Genomic DNA, 8,267 nt, shown 5'->3' on the forward strand with positions numbered 1-8,267 from the left:
TGGTAACAAGCAACATAATATGTTGGTTTTGCAATTCAAGTACTACATTATTTGGTTACTCATACAAATACAAATAGCCAGTCTGTTACTGGTACAATTTTACCGAATTTCATCACTCTAAGAAGTACCACCTGTCACGGCAAAGACTCCAAGGGTGACTTTTTTTCACAGCCTACAGTCGGAGTATCTCAAGTCGGGTCTTGATATGGATATATACAAAAATTACCCATGGTCAAATCTGTCAACGCAAAATGGTTTTCATTTTGGGTAATGCAAAAGTACTCTAACAAGTTACTTCTAAGAGTAACTTTCCCCAATGCTGATCCTTTCTTATTTATGGTTAAGAAATTTTAATAAAAAAAAAAATATCAATCAAACATCGCTTATCAATTTTTATGTCCGCTACCTAGCAACCAACTTAATTTTTCTCATCTCATTGAGCTAAGCACATTTGTAATTGTTGTTTTAATAATTAACACATACTGAAACATACTGTACACTGAACTGTACCAATAATTGAGCAAAAACAACAACAGGAACTTAACTTCAAGACAGATAAGCTGGAGTAACATCTGTAGAAAAATCCAAAGATGTTCTTTTTGGGAAATTTACACCAACTCAGAAGATAAAAAAAAGAGAGCGGGCTAAGATTGTAGATACAGTCTCTGCTTTATCCTGCATCCTTTGTGTCAAAACAATAAAAGAGCAGCCATATAGATTAAACAAGTTAGCCAACGCCACTTTTAGCTTCTTGCCTCTACATTAGATACTGTTAGCTAACATTACTATTAGCTATCTTAGGTAGTTAGCAGGTGAGCTACTTATACAGATGGAAAGGTGAATGTCAGGATAGCTTAATGAGTATCCTAAAGTTTATTAGTTTATTTAAGATTTTCGGAGGTTAGGATGCTTGCGTAATACGCTTTTTCTATCTAAAATTAAGATAAAACATTGACTTAGGAACTGTTCATCTGTAATGGTTATTTCTTCGCTCCATCATGTCCTAATCTCAGTTACTATGGTTACCAAACAGCTAAGATGTGTATTTTTTAGCACTCTGAAACAGTGCATGTCCTACTCATTTGTCCTTGTGGGAGTAGTAAAGTGAGGTTCTTTCATTTCATTCATTTGCATGGCTGTTGGCTTTACATAAACTCAGCATAATCCAGGAAATACCATCCTATATTGGCAACTACAACTGCTACTACTACATTTCTCTTTTACAAGACTGGCAGTGGAAGTGAAGTATCTTTCTTACTTGCTTTTCCTTCTTTTCACACCCCACACCCTCAAGGCATGAAACAAACCAAAAAAAAAAAAGCACCTGAACTTCCGGATGCCCTCCGTTAGATGTCTTAACAGCTCCTCTGCTGCCCTCGGTCTCATAGTGAGCTCTGTGGTGAGATCTGGGCTGCTGCTGGATAACAAGCTCGTACTGACCGGACTGGCTGGACAACGGCCACTCTAAAGACGGAAGTGGAGCCACAGAGAGACCGCTGGAGAAAAGACAGAGAGCAAAACAATTCAGGGGAACAAATTCAATTAAATCGTGCCCCTCATTTGTGCTTACATTTGAGCTTATTAGAAAGAGAAGTCGAGAGACCTCGCTTGAAAATATGAACGGTTGTCAAATTAATATTTTTTTTTATTGTGTCACAAATTATAAATATGATGTTTGTTAATTTAAATACAAATTTTACAACTCAAGTAACTCCTGGCTGGTGGTCATGGTTTGGGTTTTCGTGTTACCATTTCCTGTTTTATTTGTAGTTGTCTTCCTTCTCTGTCACTTCCGGTCTTTGCCTGTTTTCCCGCCCTTTTGAGTTCTGACTGAGTTCCACTTGCCCCTGATCAAGTGTATTTAGCCTTGTGTCTGTTCCCTCTTCAGCTTCCAGTTTGTCTCATCTGTTTGTCAAGATTGTTCTTGTTTCCCAGTGGGTTTTTCCTTTGTGTTCTTTCCCCTTTTTGGATTATTGCTTTTTTTGGGAATTGTTTGCCTTTCTGGAACTGTTCGGTAAGTTTCTGTTCGTTGACTTTTGTTATTAAATCTTTTAAACCAATTTGTGACACTGGTCCTTTTATGAGCAAGGAAGCAAAAGGACAAACAAAACCTAACGCTCATGTGACTGCATCCTAGTATGAACACACACACATTGTGCTTTTGGAGAGAAAAAGTCATGACGTCACTTGAGTGATTTCTGGCTGTGTAGTCATTCTAATTACGTATCTTGACTTGTAAAATTATCTTTCAAACTGACAAACAAGAGTAGTTCATGACACAATTCAAACAGGAACAAAAAATTATTTGTCTCTTGCCATTAAATACCGTTCATATTTTTTCCGAAGTTAGGACTGACTTTGCCTCTCTAAAATAAAGTGCAGACAACCCACCTGAATGCTCCTTGGTGGACTGGATGAGGAGGAGGAGCCCACATAGCTGGGAGCATATAGATGGTTTCAGGCTTGACTTCAGCTCCCAAAGTTGCCCTGCCCATCCTCTCCTGCTCGATGGCCCAGTCATACCCCTCTGCATACACGCAGTCCTGTCTTTGTGCATCTCGCACCACAGCAGACGGGACTCTGGGCAGGCCGGAGGTGAGGCTGCTCAGCACCTCCTCCAGGCCTGAGGAGGAAGTCTGGACTTGAGGTTGGAACTCAGCTTGAGCCTGGTACTGGTGGAGGTAGTACGACGCCTGCTGTTCCTGGGGTGAGGGGATGGGGCTGGGACTCCGAGAGCGCTGCTTGACAGGAGTGCCTCCTTGACAGGCCTGGTCATAGGAGCGCTTTCCGTGTGGCGAGGCAGAGCGGGAGCGCTGGTGGGGGATTGATGAGGCGGCGCGTTGATGCTGAGGCACGAGATAGGTCTCGTCTGTGACGCTGTTGCGAGGCGAGGCTCCTGGAGAAGAGTGGGCAGAAGACGTGTGGATGCCCTGGAGGACCGGGCAGAGGTCCAAGGCAGACAAACCCACTCCACAGCCTTCCCTGGAAGGAGAGACGCACGGTGAATGCACAGGGGAGTATGCCTCTGCAGGCCACCCGGTGGAGGAGTTACTGCTGGCAGGGCTCACACACTCCCTGTAGTTCCCAAGAGCTTTAGAACCAGGGCTCGGCTCCAGGGTCTGAGAGCTGAGAGAGTCGACAGACGGAGTGATCTCAATCCTGGGGCTGGGAGCAGGAATGGTCCCAGGTCTTGATGCTAGCCCCAGGGAGTCAAGCACTGCCCCTGACAGGTGTTCTGTGCTGGGGCTGTGAGAGGGGAGATCCTGAGTGGAGGCTGACTGGTTGGAGGTGGAGATGTAGGCAGTGTGATGGTCGACCACCAGCAGAGGAGGCTGGCTGCCGTTCTGAAGAAGGGCACCTGAGTCATCTGTCAATAACCAAAGTAAGGATTAATTAATTTGTGTGCACAAGTCCAAAACATCTAACTAGTTGACTATGACTACTACATTTGATAAGTGTGAACCAACCGTGAGGGTTGGGCCAATGGATGATACCATGGTCTATCTGATGGCTGACAGTCACTGACCACTGAGCCCTCTACCATTGTAACATCTCGATTTAAAAGCCCTCTGTATTGTTCATTGCAGTGTTTCACTGTGGACATCATCACACGACAATTTGTTAGACATAAACCAACCCGTCACCCATTGGTTCGTGAACTACCGAGTAACCTATTCAAGTTTGGCTTTGCAGGGGTCATTTTTTTGCAACCAGAGCATTCACAGTATCAACAAGAGTGTGAAGCTAGTGAATGATGCTTGGTTTTGGCTTGCCCATTCAGTGGGAAATAATGCTGGTCTGCCTTGTTGTGCACTAGATAAAGATATTGGTCTAGTTTGACAGTTTAATCTGGAGTTTAAAGTGGAGAGACACTTCAGGCCTTAAACAGTAATAAATGAAAACAAAAATTATTCATTTCCATATAATGTTTTTGTTAAATCCCGAATTTAGCCACTGGGCAAAAGAGCTACATGCAGCTGGAGGTTGCTGACCCCTGTGCTGAATAGACTCACTGAAAATGACCTGTATAGAGGACGACTTAAAAGACGACTTAAAACTATTGATTGAGACCATAAACTCGTTAGAAAACAGTTTAATAAATCAAGTGAGGAGTTGGGTAATTTTGCCATAAAGCTAAATACAATCTTACTTCTTTTTGCAACCAACGGTGTTGCCCCCTGCTGACCGTTAGACCGAATGCAGGTTTATGCCACTTGCACAGTGGCTTCACTTTTCAGACTTGGAAGCTCCATAAACTTATACCACTGTCTGTTAAAAAAAATTGAATCTATAAACATCCAAACATTATCAATTTTAATTTCTAACTAAACTCTAACGGTTTAATTGAACACTGGAGGCTCCAAGTTTCCACATCACACTTGTGAAAGTCACATACCGGACCACTGATTGTCTCCAAAACAGTTATAATGTGTTGTGAAACTCCTCAACAACCAAGAGGATGTGGTCCATCGACACCAAAACCTCAAACCACAAGAACAGTTTCTTCCCGCCTTCAGCTGAGGACCCCCACAGACTCTCATCCGGCCCCATGGACACTACACGTTATTCAGAGTGACAGACTGTCCCCGTAAGTATAGTGAAAGCTGTTAGTCTCCGGTGCCAGGGGAGGCGGAGAGATGTTGTGCTGCTGCCAGAAGAGCGCTGACTAAGATTACAGAATTGGAATTAAGTACAAAATAAAAACTTTGTGCGTCTTTCTCTTTTTCCCCCTGATGGTCTGAATAAGTTGCTTTGATTTGTCGATTGTCACTCAATTCATATATGAAACATATTAGCTGTATAAAGAGACACAAAGCTACAGGCATGGACCGAATCAATGAGACATAATTCACTGCACTTAAAAACACTTTCTTTTGCATCTACAAGTGGCACATGTACCTTGTCACGATAGTGAATCTCACTAACAATGACAGACAACAGTGGTTATATTTATTTTTTTGTCCATACCATCCCTTCCCAATTCTACACCCTTGTACACATCTGTCTCAGTGTATTACTTTAATACACCTTTAAAAAATTATCTCTACACCTTGCACATGTTCTTTGTGCTTCATACTATGAACACTCACACATTTCTTGATCAATATTTTCAATTTAAAAATTATTATACAGCTCTATTTATTTTAAAAACATATTGGACGTATTATTTGACATAGCTTTTGCATATAAAATGTATTTTTTATTATTCTTGTCTGTTATGCTCCAAAATACCAGACAGTTTACTTATATCTGAAATCCTTACTTGGAAGTAAACCCGATTCTGATATAATAAACCATCTTGTTCATCCACGTGTAAAATTCAGAAACTTTCCTCCTTCAGCAGAGGAAACTCTGCACATATTGTACATCAGTTAACACAGTGAAGACCAAACAAGAATAAAAAGCACATTTTGAAGAGGAGACTTTGAATTGTCACTTTTTAAAAACCTCTACTTCACTGGAAGTCTAGTTGATTTTCCCCTCTAGAGGAGGATTACAGAGCAGGCTGACATCAGTAGCTGACAGCTGAGTGCTCACCGGTGGAGATCCAAGTGAAAGCAACTTTAATACTGTTAAACACAAACTCAACACAAAGCCACCACGTGTGTGCGCTAAAAAACACATAAGAAAACGCATAACGCAGTTGGTAAGGGCGTGCCGAGTCTCTGCAGAACCAGAAGAACCACAAAAAACCAAACCTTTATCACAGCCGACGGGGAAATCTTCTCCATTATAGAGAAACAGGTCGGAGAAGTCCAGCTCCTCCTGACTGATGTCCTGACCCAGGCCCTCCGTGAGCCCCAAGCCTCCAGAAGTCATCTCTGAAGATTTAAATTCTCTTTAGACGAGTACAACTTTAAAACTAAGTTCGGCTGTGCGCATGAGATAAATTTAAAAAAAGAAAACAGCGACCTTTCTTACTACTAAAGACTCGACAGCTGCTCAAATAAAACCTCCAACAGCGCGACATGAAACAACGAGCAGCGACAGACGCTTCCTGTCACCGCTGATGATGACAAGCTGACAGACCTGTCTCACTCTGCACTGTGTGTGTGTGTGTGTGTGTGTGTGTGTGTGTGTGTGTGTGTGTGTGTGTGTGTGTGTGTGTGCGCACCTCCAAACAGCCCTCATTTCCTCCTGTGTGAGCAAGTACAGGCAAAGTATAGGCCTGTTATGAAACATAAAGCGGGGCAATATACAGCAGCCGGTTCTCTGGTGTTATAATTGTTGTATAATTTGGTACAGGTCATGTTTATAGTTGTATAGGCTTAGATTGTTTTGTTTGTTTATTGGTTTGTTTGTTTCAAGCTTATTTCTGAATTTTCATCAGTACAACTTTGACAATTCACTATACAGGCATAATAGAAATCCCCCACCCACCCTTGATAAATAAATTTATTAAAAAGGTAAAAAATAATATGGATAATTAAGAATAAACTAATAGGTTGTATGGGGTCTCTTTATTGTCTGAGGCACCAACATCCATAGAAACACTCACAAGGGTATGCAGCAAAATGTGACCCCATGACATCTTAGGAGTCTTTTCAGCGTTTTGTTTCCAATGTCCTTAGCTACATCTACTAAAAACTGCTCATCCATTAAAGTTATCAGGACCTAAAACATCAGCTTCACTCAGGAACAGCTGCTATATCAGTGTAAACCCCCTGATAGTATACCTTATATCTTCTCCAGTTTAATAAAAAACGCAGCCTATCTCTCATCCACTGAGAAAATGTTGGAGGGTTACAATCTTTCCACCCGATCAAAATTTGTCGCCTGTCCACCAGCATGCAAAGGACAAAAGGTTTAGTGTTTCTTTCTTCATTTTTTTTTAGCTTTGTAATTAACTGTATTTCTTGACCTGGGTACTGTTAGCTCTTGGGAGAAGCCTTTAAGGCTTTCTGCCAGAATTCCCATCTTGGTGAGGTTTAGAAGGGGACAAAACATAATTAGGGTTAAAAGGAGGTTGCCACCTGTCCTGTATAAGACAGGCTTGTCCCTTATTAAAAAATTAAATGTACTGTCCCTTCCTGAATCGATACAGGACGCAATTTGTCACACACCCTACTTTAATGTATAACACTGCGTTTTCACATACCTGGAATAACATGACAAATAATAAAGCCAAAACTGTTTCATCTGTCACTCAACGTCATTGTTGCCCTGGTTGTGGAAACTCAGACACTTTTTTTCTTTAATACCTGTAAAAAGAGAGAAAATGTCAAAATACAGGTTTGAATGAACAGAGTACACAAGTCCTGTCAGTGGGAAGGAGCACAAGGTAAGCTGTGCAGTTTGTCACATAGTATTTCCTGCTGTAGTATGATGGACGGTCTGACTTGGAGGAAGTACAAGAGCAGCGGTCGAGAGTGAAGTTATTTTGACAGACCGAACATTGTCCCCATTGTCTATGAACCCTGAATGCAACTGATGCAACTGTCCTTTACTCTTATTGACCCTTAATTTCCTTTACATTCATGTTCAGTGTAGCAGAGGATTTTGAAATTGATACATAAAAAGCACAAACTGGTGCATAAAAATGGATTGCAGGAAATAAAATGTCTGACACTCATAATTTTAACCCCCTGCTTCATTTGTGTCCCAACACCTGGCATCGCAGGTTGGTTGAAGGTGGTATCCTTAGTGCAAAACAATGTATTGAATGGGTAATTTTTTAAGTAATACATAAAAACCTGATGATACGGTGTAAAATTAAACAACATATAAGCTATCTTTTAATTTGTGTTTCAACTAAATCTATTTTAAAATGAATATTGCCTTTAAAACATAACTTAAGAAAGTTGTTTGTGCTCACAAAAAATAAAATGATGAAAAAAAAAAAACAAAAATCAAAGGCTTTGCAGCTTTTGACCACTGAGTGGCAATATTGTACAATTCACACTGACACACAAGTTCAGTTGCTGTTTGTTTAGAGTAAAGGATTAGTTCTTATAAAAAAACATTTACCATATTTTTTCTCATACTCTTCTCTTGTAGTTTAATGCCATGTAGAGACAACAGTTATGTTTTTTTAGATCTCTGTCTCTACATCATTAGGTGATGAGCAGTCATCTACAGTACTTTCCACATTGTTATAATACTATAATATATACATCATTAGAAAGTCTTAATCTGTACCTGCAATACATTAAGATAATACTTTATTATTGTCTAATTTTATTACTGAAGTATGTCTCTTATCACTCAGCTATTATCACACTGATACCACAGTTCAGTCTCACACAGGATCACTTCCTACCAGCTCA

General features: G+C 40.7%; 1 protein-coding gene across 1 annotated transcript in view; it reads right to left on the bottom strand.

Moving 5' to 3' along the window:
• The window catches only part of nfatc2b (nuclear factor of activated T cells 2b), an 18,638-nt gene extending 12,618 nt beyond the window's left edge, over nt 1-6,020 (bottom strand). Inside the window, exons 1-3 of the mRNA XM_084738093.1 lie at nt 5,700-6,020; nt 2,392-3,367; nt 1,325-1,496 (exon numbers count right to left, since the gene is read on the bottom strand). Of these exons, the coding sequence (XP_084594219.1) occupies nt 1,325-1,496; nt 2,392-3,367; nt 5,700-5,820 (1,269 nt within the window). The 5' untranslated portion in view covers nt 5,821-6,020. The remainder of the gene's footprint in view (nt 1-1,324; nt 1,497-2,391; nt 3,368-5,699) is intronic.
• Between the last annotated feature and the right edge of the window lie 2,247 nt (nt 6,021-8,267).

The sequence above is a fragment of the Lutjanus erythropterus genome, chromosome 2 (assembly GCF_056507025.1).
Source record: "Lutjanus erythropterus isolate fLutEry1 chromosome 2, fLutEry1.hap2, whole genome shotgun sequence".
NCBI lineage: Eukaryota > Metazoa > Chordata > Actinopteri > Lutjaniformes > Lutjanidae > Lutjanus > Lutjanus erythropterus.